General features: G+C 38.7%; 1 protein-coding gene across 2 annotated transcripts in view; it reads right to left on the bottom strand.

Annotated features, from left to right (window-relative positions):
* RSBN1L (round spermatid basic protein 1 like) overlaps positions 1-19,997 on the bottom strand; it is a 46,661-nt gene that overhangs the window by 14,371 nt on the left and 12,293 nt on the right. Inside the window, exons 3-4 of one of the 2 annotated variants that reach the window (XM_042018441.1) lie at positions 10,300-10,560; positions 9,917-9,981 (exon numbers count right to left, since the gene is read on the bottom strand). In XM_042018441.1, the coding sequence (XP_041874375.1) occupies positions 9,917-9,981; positions 10,300-10,560 (326 nt within the window). Of the gene's footprint in view, positions 1-9,916; positions 10,561-19,997 lie in introns of both variants that reach the window. The other variant, XM_042018440.1, reaches the window with a different exon arrangement.

Genomic DNA, 19,997 nt, shown 5'->3' with positions numbered 1-19,997 from the left:
AAAACACCAGAGTGTTACCAACAGTTTTAGTCACAAATCCAAAACACAGTCCACAAAGAAAACTAACTTGTCCAGACCCAGTATAAACAGGAAGTAAATCCATGCTGGTGATCAAAGGGGAAGATTCGCTCTCTCTTTTCCCTTCCTTCCTGATAGCATTAGGTCCTCTGAAGATGGACAGGGAGCAAGCCTAGGGAACTGATCTGAATTTAATCCAGGAATCACCTAAAAAATTTCTCTATTTTAGAAAATAATAAAAATTAAATAAAGACATAGGCCATAAATACTAATGCCTGGCCAGAAAGAACAAGAGAGAGGTTGAAAGATGAAGCAGCTGTGGGCAGTGAAAAGCAATTCCCATCACATCTCTTCTCTGAACTGGGTTGTAGCATCCTAAGCTCTAGTCTTAGAGCAGAGGTTGATGCTTAAACTACACTACCTTAGATCAGGTTAAAGACTTAGACAAGCACTCACAAAAAGGTGAGATCATTCTTAGTGGGGAGAACTACCTAATTTTCACTCACTTCAACTTAGAGTGCTACTAAGTAACAGTGTGAAAACACCAAAACATCCCACTGATGTTTGACTGTTGACAAACATAAAACTAATCCCAATAAAGACAACAACCAAATAAATATAACCTATGGCATATTAGACAAAAGCAACATTTTCCCTTCCTTTTACTGTCAGTATCCTTTGGCTGGTTTGTTCATAGGAAGAGAAATAGATTCCTCTATGTATTTCTAAACTCACAAAAACAATATTGATGTACTAAAACCAGTACTTACTCATCAAATTCTAGATTAAATAATGCACTGACCTCTAATGAAGTATTATATATATGAAGTGTTTTATATGTATACCTTCTATAAAGTAATCTTCATGGATGTAATTTCACAGGTTACAGTGTGACTAGGTTTTTAGAATTTTACAGACTTGCTCAAAACTGGAACAATTTAAATCCCTAAAAAAAGGAGGAGTCAAGGACATGCTGCTCTTCTAGCACATGGTCAGGAATGAATATACACACAAATCACCAAGTACATGCAGTATTATACTACAGACAAGTAGAAGAGAAACATAAAATAATAAACAACATCCTAGCGTCTTTCTTCTCATGTAGCTTACATTTGAAGTATGTCACCTAAAAACTCAGAAAATGAGACTGTTACTCTCTTGCATCACAGTAATGGAAAAATGTAACAGTAAAACCACCACTGAATCCACAATTAGTAAAACTTGAGAATTATCTGCTTCTGTGACTCACATGGCCTCAACTGATTTTTTTAATGCAATAGCAAATATTTTGACAGAAATGTCTTGGTGTCTAACAAGAATCTGAAGACTAAATGTGAAAATACATACATACATAAAAATAACCAAAAATATATTTGAGCATTATCATCCTACAAATGGAAACATTTTAGACACTATATGTTAAAGACGTTTCCATTTTGTGTTTGAATAAGTCACAAAGTGGAAGGAACAATCCAGAGAGACTATGCCTTTCAAGAGAGGAATTTAAAAAATGTAAACTGGGGCAAGTAACAACTGAATTCCTATTTTTGATACAGTAGGGTGTGGGCTGTTGTGGGGTTTGGGTGGAGAGTTTTGGGGTTTTTTTCAGTTGAGACTCTGTAATTAATTTAAAGGTTTAAATTTATTTCAATTTTTCACCTTTAAAACCAAGGAGGTTTTGAAGAGAAAAAAAATAGCCAACAACAAACAAAAATATTATCCACCAACTGAACCCAAAATAATTTCAAGAAACCCATAAAGTCCAACAAAGACCAACAAAAAAACCCAAAGACATTACGTCATGGGTTAGCAAAGTATAGTTGCAGAAGTGATGTTCTTGCAAAGGGGTGCTTTACAGCTTCCTCTGTGACCTGACCTGACAGAACCTATCAGCTGGCCAGTTTGAATATGGACAATTCTCTAAGCCACTTAAAATTGTGACCGCCTCTGTGATCCACATTTAAGAAGAGACAAACTCCTCCCCAAGCTCTCTCTCGTTTCCGGCGCTGGGACAGGCGGCTGCGGGCCCCGTGTGGGGGCCAGCGGGCCCAGCCCAGGCCCTGCTTGGGCCAGGCCGGGCCGGGCCACGGCCATCCTGGAGCCATGGACCTGTTCCACCCGCGGAACCCCCTCACAGCCCTGCTGCGGGCAGCCGGAGTGGCTCAGCTCCCACCCCCCACCAGTGTGGCCAAGATTCAGCTGAAGCTGCACTGCTGTCCGGCAGAGATCATGGGACCGACAGCGATAGGCTTCATTCCAGCTGCAAGGCCTGGGTGAGATTAACCCTTTTAGTGCTGTGAAGAGCTGAAAACCTGAGGGAGGAGAAAGAGGAGATGCTTAAAGCTGAAATTCTGCTGTAAAGCTATGATGTAACAGAGTACCTGTTGTAATTTCATGAAGGCATGGGGGGTGGAGTGTTCAACGTGTACTTGTGAGCAAAAGCACCTGCGCTGAGATAGGCAGATGCTGAAGCAGCTGTAATTTCATGAGAAGTTTGAACAGGGAGAGATGGAAGTGATGAAGATTCTTACTCCACAAGGAAAGGGGAAGACCTCTGTTCCTAGAGATGCTCCCAGAGATAGTCCTAAAGATGAAGATGAGGAGGACCCTTTGCTCCCAGGGAAGGAGAAGGGCCTCTGTTCTTAGAGATGAAATGCTCCCAGAGATGGGCAAAGAGAACTTTTGTTTCTGAATGGCTCAACCTTAAAATTGTACCCCTGTAATTCAAGAGTGGACCCTCGAAAGCAGTTGGGAAAAGCTGCAAGTCGTGGGAAGGGACTCCCACATGATGCGAGCAGAGAACCAACCTGGGCAGCTGTCTCGTGATAATGTTTTCATAGCATGGGCAAGAGAGACTCCTCTTCCTAAATGGACTGAACAAGGTTATTATGGAAGTGGTAAACAGACTGAACATCTCAAGGGTTGTCTTTTTACATTGTCACTGTGAGAAGGGAGAAAGGTGGGGGGGGAGGAGAAGTGTTCTGAAGGTGTGGTATGATTTTTTTTTTTTCCCCCCCTCTTTCTTCTTTCAGGTCTGTTAATAAACTTCTTTATATTCTTTCAAGTTTGGTGCCTGCTTTGCGTTTCTCCTAATTCTTATCTCACAGAAGGTAAACAGTAATGAGTATTTTGGACCAAACCACTACACTAAATTGGTGTTTCTGCCCGGTTACAAACCGAACCCACTACACATTACATCACCTAAGAATAAGCAAGGACATTGAGGGAATAGAGGGTTTTGCTACACAAGTGCACAAGGAATGCACTTACACACTGGTATCTCAGAATGGAACACATCTAATTTCACAGTCAGTGTTATCTCAAATGCTACAGCCATGAATAGGCCATCACCATTCCTGCTAATTTGGTACATTTCAATAAAGTGCCCAAATGGTTTTCTGTTCCTTGCCAACTTTTTTCAAATCCTTAAATGCTTCCTTGTACTTCCAATTTCAAATGGGAACTAACATTGAACAAATACTCATCAAAACTGCTCTGATTTTACAAATACTCATTAATCTGCTTGGCCACTTTTTACTATTAAACCACATGTACTTCATACTCCCTCCTTCACATTTTTTTCCTTTTTTAGATCAGGATTCTGGTATCAGAATGGGATGTCTTGAGAGTTCTGTCATTACACAATTGTCATTAAAATCCTAATTTCAACAAATAGTATTTCCCGATTGGGAGTTTCTGAAAATGCAATCCCAAGATTTTTACAGCATTATTAGCTTCACCAGTGTCCTTTGACCACAGTAGTTCATTTATCACCTGACATGTTTCACCCTGCAGCTGAAATCCTCAAATAATACCATGGATGGACAGAGGTTTTTAAAAGCAAAAGTTACTTCACTTTTATTCTGAATTCCATCAACACAAAAATAGTGAAGCAGTTGACAAAGAATTTTTTTAAATGAATAAAAAATTAAGGATAGCATCAATTGGATACCTTCATGGAAAATGACGTGGTAAAAGCAAAGTAACTACTACTGCTCTTGTAGCTCAAGCAGATCCATGACAGGGTCAATCTCAGATCCTGTCTGAGCTGCCAGCACAAACCTCCAGGGTTTTATTTAGGTTTGGGTTTTGTCAATACAGAGTATGTGACTAAAAAGGGTAGAACAAGATTGTTACCTCATATTGGATGAAGCTATCAAGAAGAAATCTAAATTTCTTAAAGAAATTTCTAAGTGGAAAACAAATGAGCATGTGTTGCAGATTTCTAATGTCATTCCCTGTGAACTCATTCTTTGTTCAATGGTATTCAGTAAGTGAAAACTTCTTGTGCTTTAAGACAATATGTTGCCATCATCTATCAAGAAGACTCTTAAATGTAGTCTTACAGATTAGTTTTTAAGACATGATTTTTTAAAAAAAAATTTTAGATAAAGAATCCTTTTTATGATTTTTTTAAGAAGAATTTTTAGAAGAATCAATCTTTTTTAGATTAAAAAAAAGAGAATGGGGCAATATATTTGCTTTAACAGAGATAAAATTTAATTTTTCACCATCCAAAAGGAGAAAACAAAAGTAAGCTTTATTTTGGGGGACTTGTAACAGCAAGCAGTTGCTAAAAAATGTTGCATCTTTTTAATAACTAACCAAACATTTGACCAGCTTAAAAGGAAGAAGCAAATTCTATTGAAAACAAAGATTCTGCCCCTCTGCTCTGGTGGGATCCCACCTGCAGTGCTGCATCCAGCTCTGGGGTCCCAGCACAGGAAGGGCATCAGCCTGTTGGAGCAAGTCCAGAGGAAGGCCATGAAGATGATGAGAGGGCTGAAGCATGTCTCCTATGAAAACAGACTCTTCATAGACAGATTGGAGTTGTTCAGCCTGGGGAAGAGGCTCCAGGGAGACCTTAGAGCAACCTTCAAGTACCTAAAGGGAACTACAAGACAGGTGGAAAGGGACAGTGTACAAGGGCATGAAGTCACAGGACAAGGGGTTCAAACTGAAAGAAGTTTAGATATTATAAAGAATTTCTTTGTTTTAAGGGTGGTGAGGCACTGGAACAGGTTGCCCAGAAAAGTTACAGATGGCCCATCCCTGGAGGTGTTCAAGGCCAGGCTGGATGGGGCTCCGACCAACCTGGTGTAGTGGGAGGTGTCCTGTCCCTGCCCATGGCAGGTGGTTGGAACTAGATGGTCTTTAGGGTCCCTTCCAACACAAACCACTCCATGATTCTAACTCAAAACCACAAAATGAGTTCTTCAAATCTGGAAGTCAATAACACGCCATCTTAAAGAAATAGGTGTCAAGAGAAGACAGAGGAGTTAGAGACTATTTAGCCTAATTCCAATTTCCAGAAAAAAAAAAAAACAAAACACTTAGCTGGATACAACTATCGTCTACCTAGAAAATAAGATAGTAAGAACTAATAAACATGGTCATGAGAAAAAAAAAAAATCAAGTCAAACTAACCTTTGTTTCTGTGACTGGAGAGACTTTTTCAGAGGGCCAGTAGACATCTTGACAGTTGACATTTGCATTATATTCTAAAAACTGCTACAGAAACATGGTCTAGAAAGAGCAAACTGTGGGCAGTTTTTTCTGTGCTCATGTAACTATCCAATTTTTAGGCAGGCAGCAAGGGTCCTTCTTTTGAACACAGTGTATCCTCACGAAACCCACAGGTTTCACAATACAGCAAATCCATTACAGGAAAGGATCAAAATTAACAAGATCTTGAAACTGGAGAGTGGGTCTGAATGCAAAGGATATAATTCAGTTTAAACAAAAGCAAGAACTACACTCACATATATATTTAATGAACGGCATAAACATGAAAACAGGAGTGACTCAAGTAGCAGGAGCTGCTGCTACAGCAGATCACAAACTGCTCTGAAAAAGGAAGAAATAGATAACCAAGAGCAATAATGCACAAAACACTTGCGGCAATCTTCTCACAGTCCTTGACATCAATACACCAGGCAGACACTGTCGATTTTTAGCACTGTATTTTAAGCAAAAATAAGGATGACTGAAGTGAGCATAAGGAGAGAACACTAAGACTAATAAGGGTAAAACATGTAATTGTAGACTGAAATAACTCAAATTACTTAATCTAGGGAGAGGGGAAAAAATGAGCTGTTAAGCAATCTTCAAATATAGAGAAAACTGAAAGAAAATGATAAATTGTTTGCATCATCCACTAAAGATCAGAATGAAAGGATAAAAGGACAAACAAGAAAAAAAAATATTTTAAAACAGATTTCTTTGGAAGGAGTGGAATCACCTTGAGATCTCTCACAAACACATCAGACAAAGTACTTGTCAGATATGGCTTTAAAATAGTCCAATCTTGTCTTGCAGCAGAGGAACTGGTGGGTACTGTACAGCATTTTACTTCTCCTATACTAAGAAGTTGCCTCTGGGACAAGACAGTAAAATCAACGCACTAAGCACTGTTCCAGTTAAACATCAACTGTGAGCTTTGGGGTTTCAGCACAGCAATAAAAATTTACTCTTGCCCAGCACAAGGAAAAGGTAATGAGCTCAAAATATTAAGATTTGTCTCAACAGCACTATATAGCTTAAGAGAAGTGATGTAAGCTGCAAGTAGGTGGCAAAAGCTGATTATTTATGTTCTTTAAAATCCTCATAAGAACCTGACAAGATTCATGGCAGGTAACTGATGCAGCTGTTGCCATCTACACAAATGAGAGAGCCCAGGGAAGATGGAGCTACAAGACAGTTTTTCACCACCTGAAGGACTAACTTACTGGCTACAAGGATATCCAGACTAATTTCATTTTGCCCAGAAACATTTCATTTTTTACAGAAACTGTCTGACTAGGCCTTACAGTCAGCTCACAAAGAACTGTTCCACTAACACAAAAAAAAATTTAAGGAGTACTTAGGCATAGGCCCAAGCTAGATGATGAAAAACTCCCCAATTCCTCTCCCTGCAAAATTTAAAAGCTAATTCTCATTAGAAATAACCAGTTCCACATTTCTCTATCCTGCACCTGCTGTAAATATCCTAACAAATTTCTGACCCTTAAAATCTTTTAACAAGTAAAATTACCTTACTCCTGTCTGACACAGGTGTATTGAGAAGGAAGCTGAAAGGAGTTCGTTTTCAACTCTACAACCGTGTAAACTAAATAAATTACTTGAGAGATGCAGACCTTCCAGGCAAGCTTAGGAGGACTCCAATTTTGACCTCAGCAACAGAATTTACTGCGAAATCAGCCTCTTGTCACAGAACTTGATGACTTAAAAATATGCATTACTTAAAACCAAAAAATTCCAAACCCACATCTGTTACAAAACAGGAGGTGGAAGATTAAATAGTACCAAAAGGATCAACTTGAAAAACAGAAACTGGTAAAACACTCTGTAATACTTTCCATTTCAGGCTTAGCTCAACCTTCTTTCTCCTTTTTATAATACTTGCTTAGATTTTTTTAAGTACTTACATTTGTCAGACTGATTGCATGTGCTACATGAGCTCTGAGGAACCACCAAAGAACCTCTTGTACCAAAGTGAGCTTCATTTTAGTGTTTCAGTTAAAATTAGCAAAGGAACACCCAAGTTTCTTAAAGCTGATGAAGTACATACTCAAAGCAGATTTGATAAAATCAGCTTCCTACTTAGACCTCAGAAAACAACTCGTTGCTCAACTGATGCTATACAACAACTGCTAGACATTGCTCAGGCTGCTCAGGACAAGGAACACCACAGCACAAAGCTTGGGCAATGTAGGAACAGAAAACTAAATACATTTAAAGTTTCATCAAAATATACTGCAACAGGACATAAGAATCCCTTTAAAAGATTCACAAAGAACTCAGAGAGACAGAAGAATGTTCTCAATTTGCACAAAACGTAACAAGTCAGAAAGGAGAACACAAAGCTAACAAAACATTTCAACTGGAGCAGCAGACCACGTGAAAAAAAACCAACCAACCAAAGTAAGACAGAAATAAGAAAATCATAAGGAAAAATAGAACCAATAACTAGGTAACCAAGATACTGACTTAAATATTCCAGGAAACAGGAGTGCTGCACAGAAGATTATTTAAGTCTGATGTTTGCCTGTACAAGTTATTACTACACCACATATCCCTTACTTAGCAAAAATACAGGAGCCAAGCATTTTCTGTCAAGCAACCAAATTGAGAAGTGATAAAATGCCATGAAAACTAAGGAAAAAAAATGAGGGAACACAAAGGAAAAGAAGATACCAGAACTAAACCTCCAGGCAAGCAAAATACAGCTTTGAAGACAGACCATGGAGCTGATCAGCTGAATGCTGTAATAATACAGTTTGGCTTCTTTCATCTACCACAGCCTCTCTCTCTGTTCCTCCTTCACTTACACAAAAACAGGGAACTATGATTTCAACCCCAACACACACAGGACTGGTTTAACTACACATACTGATGTTACTATTGTAATAGCAATTTAATCTATCCTTCTAATAAAATAATTCTATTGTAACTCACAACAATAAAATTTGGGCCTTTCTTAACTATTTCTTTAGGGCAGGTTATAGCACACAGCTATGCTTGTGTTAATGCTACCCAAGAAAACCAGTTGGATTTCAGGAACATACTTAAAAGGACAGACCCAGCTTTTCTTATATAAAATGGCCAAAGACAGAGCAGCTCTGCAGAGGTGCCCATAATACATTCCGTGATTTTTATTATTAATGATTCAGTTTATATACTCAAGAAAAACATGGAATGTTTTTCTACTGTCATGGAATATGACTATTCTGCGACTGTAGTTCACAGAATATTCATATTCCATGGCAGTAGATATTTTCTCAGCCAGAACTGCAAAGGTTCTCTTGCAGCAACATTTTAGTTCTGCGTATCTTTGTGGATAACACACACCTGAAATTTGTCAATACATGCAAGTGTTCTATGCAAATGTTTATGCAGCCAAAGGAAAAAAAAAAAGCATGTTTTTCATGAAAAAGATGACAGTGTAACTTACACTTAACTCTTTGCAAGTCAAAACTGAAGACTCAAACAGTTTAAAGCTAATCCATACAACATCTAAATTCATAAATAAGGGAGTTAAAAGGGTAATTGTGAGATAAAGTTGATGTAATTAAAAACAGGATTGAGTTTCTTCATAAGTTGTTTCATACTCACTGTAGGGGCTTTTTGCAATAACCACAACATCAAGGTAAAAAATCAGACAGATTTTTTCTTCCTGAAAACCAGTGCTATAAATAATTTCCGTGCAACAGAAATGTATTTTCTACAGCAAGTTAATGAACAGCAGAAGTGATGTTTAATCGGTAGCTGTTGTTAAGAGAGTATGCAGTCATTTCTCTCCAAAAAATTTAAAATAAAAAAAATATTCAAAAGCTGCCAGTCAGTCTGCCATTTAACTTAAGAGCTTTCCAGAGAACCCAATCAAGTGAGTAGAAATGCAAAAGGGCTAAGGACCAAATAGCCACATTAACCTCCAAGTTCTCCTTTAAGGATGGATTTAGAAAACCCAAACTACAAACACAGCTAATTTAACTGAGCCCTACACAAGTTTTTATGTATAACATTGTATTAAAGCATTTCAGTTTTATGACAAAATTCAAACAGATAAACTACAGTTCAGACACCCAGAAAATCACAGCTAAACCATTTTAACCCTCCAAAACTCATGGTCAAACTTCAGCTACAGACACAAATCCAAAGAAACCTACACACACAAGCATGCGAACACTTCCCCTCACCCCAAAAATCTGGTTTTATGTCTCAGTTAACAATTTTATGTCTCTTCTCATCTTTAATACCACAGAACTGACTTAAAGAAAACTCTCGTTTCTGTGTCATCCACATAGCACAGCTAGTAGTAACTACTCTTAAAAAAACCCATTCACAGTTGTTTGAAACCATTATATGACTTTAGAAAGTAAAATGCATAACCTCTTACCTGAGCATGAAAATTTGACATAGTCGTTGTCTCTATATCTTTCTTTCCCAAAATCTCCATTTTCACTGGTGAATTGGGAAAATTAAATGAAAAGTAGTCTAAAAAGTCAGGTAAATAAGTAGCTGCCCCATGAACAATACCCATTACATAGTAAGCTGCACAGTTTTCATTTTCACTAAAAACCAGACCCACAAACTCTTCTGCAAATCTCTCCATCTCCACAGGAGACAAGTGGGAGAGTTCATTACTGTAGGCATGGATAACTGATGCACCTCCGTTAGGCTGGTGCTCAATATGAATCAGCTGTTTGAACTCCAATGTGTCCAACCTTTTGAGTTTATTTTGAACCCGTGGCTCCTTTAACGAGACAAATGGAAACTCACTGTTCTCTGGTATCTTGGACTCACAGTCCTTCTTGGTATCCATATTTTTCCCATTGAAATCCTTAAGATGATCATCTATGATGCCTTTGGCTTCCTGATCCTCAATATCAGAAACCAATCCTGAGCAGATGGTCTGAATGGATTTGCTGTACATTTTTGGACGCTTCCTCTTCTCGTTCTCTTTATGTTTCTTTTTCTTTTTCTTCTTAACTTTTTTAATCTGTAGCTCTTCTGCATTGGTTTTTGGTCTCTCCTTCCCACCTGTTGAGAGTTAAGAAAAAAATAAGAATGTTTCTATACAAAATATGTATTTAAAGATTGGGATTCAAAGTCACCAAAACCCTCACCATGGCACACAAAGACCAGAGACCAAAAGCAAGGGTCAAAATGTGTATCTTACCAGAAGTGAGGAGGGTAAGAGACACCTGCCATGGTCACATTACAACTGATAAATAAGCTGAGACAGCCAGGGAAAGACATCACAATAACCCAAGTCTCCCAAGGCTGCTTTCATGATGAGTCACAGTCCATCACTCCTTTTAACTGGTCATTAGCAGTTACTGTCCCAGAAAGTCCAGAGACATCACAGGACAGCTGTCCAACACCGCCAAACAAGGGAATTACAAACCATCCTGGGATATAAACCCACAGCAGCAAGCTGCTGTCCACGAGATGCCATTGCCAGAACCGACCTTGTCTGATGGGCTTTGCATGGTTATTCTTTCACAACTAGATAAACTTTGTTGAAGCAGTACATGTGGGAACGTCTAAAAACTGACCCCATACATATTAAAAAATAAATAAAATTAAAACAAAAGACACACTACAGAAAATGCTCACAAAACAGACACTAGCTTCAAGTTCACATAATATGCAAGCTGAAGTGAAAACAAACTGTAATGTCCTAAAGGCAGAAATTACTCATTTGGGGATAACATATTCAAGTGATTCCCAAGGTAAATGTTCTCACTTGTTTTAAACAAATGAGGGTATACTTTTTTTTTGCAAGTAATAGAAGTGGTAGCCAAAAAAACTTCTAGCACTACACTGCCCTAAGATCAAGCAGTCAAAATGATTTAGCACATAGTAAAATGAAGTTTATGGGTACGTTTCAGCACAAAATTATATTCACACCTAGCGATTCAAGACCAGCAAGTTCAAACACAGAAGCTTAGAAGTTTAAAAACTGTATTTCATTGCAAGACTAAGTAACCTGAAATCCACAAAAGTTAGCCAGTCTCTACTACTATGCTGCAGTAGATTATTTTCAGATTGCCATCATCAGCCCAAGTAACTCACAAGAGCCCATTAAAAACAACAACAACAAAAAAAAAAACACCAAAAAACCCCAAACCCAAAAAACCCAGAAAAAAAACAAAACCAAAAAACAAACAAACAAACAAACAAAAAAAAGGGACCACAACTGTTGGTGCACGGAATCACAAATTCTTGCTGATGATTAAGAGGTTGGACATGGAAGATGCAGACACTGGAAAGGAGAAAAAGCAATTAAGACATTTGTCTCTGAGCCTCTTGAGGTTTGTAACAGCAGCTAAGTACCTCTGGGATTCCTGAAGTTGAGGCAGAGTTAGTTATCTCCCTGGACTCTATTTTCTCACAGAGAGGGGAAGAAGCGCCCTGAGTGCTCATTTTTTATTTAGCCCAAACAAGGAAACAGGCTCTAGGATTTCTTAACCTAATCCATACAGTCAGTAACTACAAAAACTCCCTTCACTCAGAATCAGATTTAACACGGCACACTCTCTGAACACAATTTCACTTTTAGCTAAGTTAGTTCAACTGCCAGAAGGCAGAGTATCTTCATGGAAGTGTGTACTTTCTTAGGCTAAATTTAATGTAAATCCAGCATCAAACCTCTGCAACAGGACTGCTTCATCTGGTAGATGCAATATTCACCACTTCTTTGTTAATATCTTCTGTCTGAAAGACCAGAGTCTTTAAGTCCAGCATGCATGAAAAGACCAGGAAGAGCAGCAACACGTGTACAACAAGTACCTCAACCTTAGAGGAATCCTGAAAATAGTTCATTCAGGGTGGCAGGATACTTGAGTGAAATGTCATCACCTCACAAAAATCACCTACTGCTCACGTTCTGGGGTATTGTAATGGTGTCATTATGGCACCAGCTCCAGACAGGGGGAAATAAAAACAAAGAAATGGTTTGTGACAGTGGGAAGTTACATACTGCAGGCTTTGAAATCGCAATACAAATCTCAAAATACAGACTCAGACATTTTTCCCCTCCTCCTGACTGCAGGGATACATAACTGGAAAGCATCCATGAGTATACAGACACTGCAAACTCTTAAAAACGCTTTAACTTAGCATTTTAAAATTGTTTCACCCTAAATATGAAAATTTTTTGCTATACCGATGGATAGCACAAAGAAGTCAAGCATTCTGCAGATACTATATTAGTTTGAATATACAAACTATGGAATTATAGCACCAAATGCTGGAGCAAGGTGATGCAGGGGGAAGCAGGAGTTACCTGGCAACCCACTTTTACATGTTTTTAAATGGAGCTCAGATTTTTGTTGAAACTAGTCACTCAGATCTAAGGCTTCACCTATGGCAGAGAAAGGTTTCTTCAAAGCAAGAAACTATCTGCTGTGGTAAGAACCAAATTGCTATCTCCTGCTTGAGTATATCTGTAATCACCAAAGAAAATCCTAAGACAATTCAAGATCGGCATCTATATCTTCTTGCTGAACATCCAGCTGTTAAATTACATTCCATCATTACCAGCTGAAATGTAAAGTACTTATATAAAAGATGGGTATGAATCTGTATCTGTGCAAAACAACAAAAACTGACTTCCATTCCTACAGTACAAGAAAGAAGACAATTTGATTTCCCCTTTCAATCTGTCCCATTCCCTTTGATTTGATCTTCTGAAAAGTTTTACTAACAATCAATTTCATAGTTTCATTCAACTGCTCCTGTAATATGTGGTGGCTGTTTCTTTAATCCATCACTTAATGTATTTCAAGATGCAGCTATGCAGTAAAATTTAAAAACCAACTAAATAAACAAAAAAATTCCACTATTAAACAACAGAACAGGCTTCCTTATAGAGGTGGTCAATGCTCCAAGGCAGTCAGGGTTTAAGAGGGATTTGGACAATGCCCTTAACAACATGGTTTAACTCTTGAAGTTAGCCCTGAAGTGGTCATGCAGTTGAACTGGATGATCGTTGTAGGTGATGCCTTTAAGGCAGAAACAATGTAGATGGGATGTGAATCAGTCTCAAATTACGCAAAGTTCACGTGAACATATCCAAAAAGGTTTGTCTTCAAAACCAGTTGTAAAAGTACATTTTATTTAATTTGGTATACATCTATGGAAGCACTCAGAACCCTAGAAGGAATTACAGTAAGACATTTTTTAAGTGAAGAATATTTATCTTTCCTTCTGTTTGTTTTCATGCCATCTCTACAAAACCTTCAGAGGAGATAAAATTTTTTAACCAGAGGATTAAAGTAATTCTTGATTCTTGAATTCTTCTTGATTGCAAAGAAAAAATATTTTTAAATTAAATTGTATATTGGAAGACTGAAAAAATGTGACATTCTTAATTATTAATTCAGCCTTCAAATGGATATGATATAGCTGAGCAATGTACGAGTTCACTGCCAGATGATTCAAGCCGCCACTCTCCTCTGTCACTGCTCCTGGGGCACAGTCCTGCACCACTGCTGCTACTGACTGATGCTCATCTATTGCACAGTAACTTAATGGCTCAGCAGAAAACCATTCACTCTGCTGCTGGATTAGTGAACTGGTTCACAGCACTGTCAGACAGGAATTAAAGCATACAGACCACCGGGAGCAGGACACAAAGGGTACCAGAACCCACCCCTCCTCAGGGCAGCAAACCACCCTGGTCTGCTTGGCTACCCTGTCACTCACACCTTCTCTGTCCACCCCAGCACTGAAAAAAGCTGAATTTTTAACAATGGTTATAAAAAAAAAAAAAAGTCCCATCACCTCACCCAACAGTACATTTATGAGATAGGATCAATTTCCTAGCAAACCTAAAGAGAAATTTTTATAACTCAAACACTTGAACTTTTAAATTTACCGAAGTTATAAAATTTACCTTTTAAAGGTAAAACTTTAGTTCATTTAACTGTAATACGGATGAGTCTACAATTTCCTCCATCTGTCCTCTTACAATGGGTGTGAGTGGTACTTGCTCTCCATATTGCTTAGACAACTGCATATGCCCAATTTTAGAGTATGTTCAATTATTTCAGCATACAGACAGTTCTCCTGGAGAATACAAATACAAAATGAAAAAACAATTTCTTTTCTCAGTAAAGCTTGAATAGAATGTGACAGAGAAGGAAGCACATTTCTAGCCTAAGGCTTCTGCTCTGATGAATTTCAAAGATCCACTCTGAAGTAGATGTTTAAAGCTGCTCAGAAGCTGCAAATACTTCAAGAGCAAAAGGAGTTACCTTGCTGGAATACTGAAATTGCTATCAGCAATGCCCAATAAATACTTTCTTCTTTTTCTTCTTCTACATTAGCTGTAGAGAGGAGCAGAAACACACTTATTCAGTCACTCCTCTGCTGCATATATCAAAATACTTTGAAGTAAAATGCACTGCTTCTTCCAAAACCAGTAACGCTGCTTTGACACCTGGCTAACGGACACCAGAAAAGAACAGCAGCTTTCCACATCTCTCTAGGGCAGTAATCGAGTTGCCCCAGAGCAGACATACAGAATTTGGTGAAAACATAAATAAGCGATCCAAAAGATCCCAACACAAGGCTGAGATATCCCAAACTATTTCATTTTAAGCCATATTTGGGAACTGCAGTGCAGTACTTGATGCAAGTTAACTGGATTCACCTCTTGCGGCTGAGGCACACACTCGCAACCCAAAACTTCTCAGACAGGTGTTTCAGAGAGTCTTCACCAGTACACACAATACAGGTGTGTACATACATACATATGACTCTTGGAATCTAATTTCACCCATTTTTAAGCGCAGGGCATCTTTGTCTCTAAGTGTCTGTCCTGAGATCCATTTAGACACAACAGGTACTGAACCACCTACAAACAAAAAGCTTTTTCCACCACGTGGTTCTGAAATATGAGACAGAAGTTAACAACTTTCAATTGTATTGAAAACATTTTATTTAATGTGACTCAGAGAGCTGCTCTAGGACCCCAAGAATGAAAACTAACAGGGACGGGGGTGGGTAGAAAAATCCTCAGCATTCACATTTACAGGAACTTTTCCCTTGATCTGTTGTTAAAAAGCAGACAGAGCTCACACTTTACTGGACTATAAAAAAATCTAAGAACAGCTTCTGCTCTTACTTGGTTTAGCAGCATCTGCACAAGGATGGAGTTACAAAATTTGCACCGTATCAATCAAGATATCAAAAGAATGGAAGTTATTCCATTCCCCAGTCATTCTGTTCATGCATGCACATACTCAGCAGTATCAGAACTACTGCTAAACAACTTTTAACCATCTTCTAGGCACCAGGCCTTACGTACCATAAATAGAAAAATAATTCTTGCATGCACACATGTATAGGAATGGTAGATCTTTCAAGGTAACTCAGCATGCTTTATTTTTTGTGGTGCCCCAATATCCCTGTCACTGTGAATGACGCAGGACTTACTAATAAGGACTGATACTCAAAACTGTTCAAATTTTTAGCAAATAAGCCAGTGCTCTGTTACTACAAGACGACACATACATGTAATTGAAAGTGATGCTAGATAGTCTAAACTCTGGTTAATTACAGACACCTTCCAAATGTAAGTTTTTGCAAGAAGTCAGACATTACTTGAAGTTTATTTTATGTTGTGTTTTGTCTATTTGTTGCGCTTGATCATTTGATCTGAAATTTTAAATAACAAGAGGCCATGAAGTCAAATACTTTATTCAGTTGTTTCAACCAAAGCAGTTGTTTCTCAACTTTGAGGTCAGCCAAAATTTTTAGGGAGGGACTTTAGACACTTCAAAACAAAAGCCAAAATTTAGTAACATTAAATTGTTTGTTTCCCACAGTTTTCTAGCCGACAGCTGGTAGCAGGAAGGCACAAACATTTTTAACAGCAGCCAGTAATTAAAATCCATTTTCACTTCCTTACTTTAGGAGGGCCCAGTCACCAAAAACTAACATTTTCACTTCTCATAGATGTACCAGAAGTCTCTGCTTCAAGCTCAAGATCCCCAGCTCCAGCAGAAAGCACTTCAAAGCTTTACAGCACAGCTCTCCCTCCAGTTGCCACTTGCTCCATCCCATTTGACATATCTGTTTTACCCTCTACTTATATATTTTATTGGTAAAAGTTGGTAACTTGGTGCATAAGGCCTGTGGAGAAAACTCAGTATCACAGACAAATCAGTGTGGTGGATTGTGTGCCCTGCACTCTTATCTCAGTCTTACTCCCTCAACTGAAGAGCATTGCATACAAATACTTGAACATTTTCCTCAAAGATACACAAAGACTCAAGTCTCATGTTCAATATACTGATTTTATAATTACGCATGTGCAAAACCCATCTATAAAAAATTTTAAAGGTTCATAAGAATGTACAATTAAATGTCATTTCTTCCAGAAGAATAATTTTTAAAAAGTTTTAGAAAGCAATTTGTATTTACGTATGTTCATACCAGCAAATAAAATGTTCATGTTCAGTTCTTTCCTGGATTTTGGCGTTCAATAAAGCAATGAATTTAATCTTGCAGAAACACACACTAAGAATTTCTCCTACTGCATTTTTAGCAGTTGCTGTGCTTGGATATAAATAATCAGAAACACAAGACTGACTGTTTTTTTCTAAAATGAAAAACAGAAATGGGACAGTTTACAAATAAGCCTATTAATCATTTTCCTTTTTGCAGGACCTCCAGTAACTTTGTCACATCACATTGGTGCAATTTTTTTGCATGAAATGCTCAATTTCTAGAAGGTAACTATTTACGATGCAGATTTTTCTTAAAAACAAGTTTAAATCACTTAGAGTTTCTGAATTTTTAACAATATGCATGTGCCAAGCAGCTTTTGTCTGAAAACTGAGCTCTTCCTTCCACATAGCAGACAGAGAGATATAGAGGCAATTCTATAGCCTTATCTACAGAGAATACATCCTTAAGTGCAAAAGGACAATAAAAAAAAAAATCTTCATTCTAGGTTCATAAGAAAAGCTATCACACTCTCTGAAAGAGCCTCATTTCCTTTAGCAGCCTCAAGCACAGCAGAAAAACCCTTTTTAAGAATCACCCTTCTCAACATGGCCAAGTTTTATCACTGCTTTCAACAGAACGCCAACCCAAGTTTAGGCAGATGAACAGCTCACAACCCAGAGCCTCCTAGTATAAATAAACTCTTCCACATTCAGCTTAGAGCACCAAAATTAGGCTTATGCACCAGCACTCCCTCAAAAAGCATCAGTCCCTCAGTACTGACCTCTTCTATAACTAGGCACCTTGGACCTTGGACAGCCACTTTAGCTGTCTGAAGTCACGTAGGCTGTTACCTCCATCCCTCAACCAAAGTCAGTCACAAACAGATGGCCAGAGCAACATTTTACAACATTTAGATCTAATACCTAGAAGAAAGAAATCAGCTGTTTTTAGGCACAGTACTGTTGGTGTCTAAACACATACACACTAAAAATAGAAAAAACAACCACAAAAGCAAAAACCCAAAGAACAGGAAAGCAGACTCATTCCAAAACTTTGTTCCAAAGCCCACACAGTAAATCCTGAGCTGAAGACAATAGGGCTTGAAGCTTAACTTTTGTTACGCAGGAAGATGCCACCCTTAGATAAAGAGTTAATATTTGAAAAGGTCGGAGACACTGACCTTGACATACAAGCTGCATCATAAAGCACTTCTGCCTCTGCTCTCTCTTGCCCAGGATGTAAAGTCAGATCAGCAGGACAGCTCAGGAAATGTTATACAAACCTCAAAGCACATACAAGCACATCCAGTCAGATTTCGGAGGCCCACAGAAGACACCAAAAGCTGCCACTCTGAACAGGATACAAACCCTGTGGAGACGATCTGTCTGCTCTAAATAACTGTCTGCTCTCCTGACTCACTCCCTTCTTTCCCTGAAATAGGAGTCAGTTTTGCAGAATACTGGCAAACCAAACACAGCCTCTACAAAACAGTTAACAGCCAACACCTTAAAAGAAAACCTAAAATATACTTGAGTGGTAACAAGTCAAATGAAATAGGGGTAAAGCATCTAATGCACTTGCAGCACTGTTCACTGTGAAAATAACCTATCCTGCTTCTCAGTGGAGGTGTTCTAGCAGAGTCCCAGGGCATATGCACTTTTACATTAACCTGAAAATAAAGCACCATTTTAGGCTCAATAGTCCCATTAAGTTCATTTATTAGATTGGTGTAAAACAACCTGCTGTCTTTGCAGATTGCACCTCATCTGCTGAATGGCAACAGAAACAGGAGCCAGTATAAAAAAGGGCTGTTACTCAAAGCCTAAAGAACCCACTGTTGTGGCAGTTAAGTGCTGCCCAATATCTAAACCACCAACTTCCTTCCACGCTCAGCAACGACAAGTCACACCTGTCCTTTTCACGGGAAGTCACCAGCTTACACAATCCTCATGTTCAAGGCAATATCCCGAGATCTGATCAACACAGGTTTTAAGCTGTCACTGTTGTTAATAGAGTTACTTGTGTGTAGAGTGTAATATGTGATGTAGTAATTACAGGTTCTATGCCTCTGACCTCATACGAGCATTCTGAAGTTCAAGTTTTGATTTGAGGGTTTCAGCTTCTGGTTTGTAAATGAAATCCTACAGTAGACAAGGTAACAGAAAAACATATCAGGAATTTGTTCCTAACTTCAAAAGCAGAGTCTGAAAATAACCGATTAAAAAAGTATTTGGTCTACTCAAATAAGCAACACCCTCACAGAAAATCTGATGCAGCATGACCTAAGTGAAGAATAAGGTGGTTCAAGTACTGGCTTAGATGCTGTGCTCAAAGGGTTGTGAGCAGCAGCACAAAGTCCAGCTGGAAAGAGTCGTGTGTAATCCCGACCTTGATATCTTGTGTCAGTATTGTTCAGCATCTCCATGAATGGCATTGTGGGACAGAGCACACCCTCAGCAAGGTGCAGCTAAACTGGAGGGAGGAGCTGATGCACCACAGAGTTGCACTGCCAGTGACAGGGACCTTGAGAGGCTGTAGAAACAGGCCAACTTAGGGGACTTGTGAAGGTAACAGAGGGGTGGGCAAAACCCTGCACCTGGAAGGAATAAACCTGTGAAGCACAGGTTGCAACCTTCTTCATTCCCTTTCATCAGGTTTTTACACACACTGATGAGATTTCCCCTTGAGCCTCCTCTTCTCCAGGCCTATCAGCCCCAGCAGTCTCTGCCTTTCTTCACAGACCATACAACAGACACATAGGTTGTGCTGGAATGGACCTTTAAAGACCACCCAGTCTAAACTGCTGCAATAAGCAGGAACATCTTTAATTAGATCTGGTTGCTCAGAGCCCAATCCTTGACCTGACCTTTAATGCTGCCAGGAATGGGATATCTGTCACCTCTCTGAGCAACCTATTCCAGTCTCTTACCATCACCACTATAAAAAAAAAAAATCTTCCTTATATCTAATCTGAACATCGTTGTCCAAAGAGACTGTTGCCTCCACCCTTGGCA

This window comes from Corvus kubaryi, unplaced genomic scaffold, assembly GCF_017639235.1.
Source record: "Corvus kubaryi isolate FWS band 111438036 unplaced genomic scaffold, C.kubaryi_AGA036_p1.0 137, whole genome shotgun sequence".
Classification (NCBI taxonomy): domain Eukaryota; kingdom Metazoa; phylum Chordata; class Aves; order Passeriformes; family Corvidae; genus Corvus; species Corvus kubaryi.
Note: the sequence above shows the minus strand (reverse complement) of the source record. Positions and strands in the feature narration are given on the sequence as shown.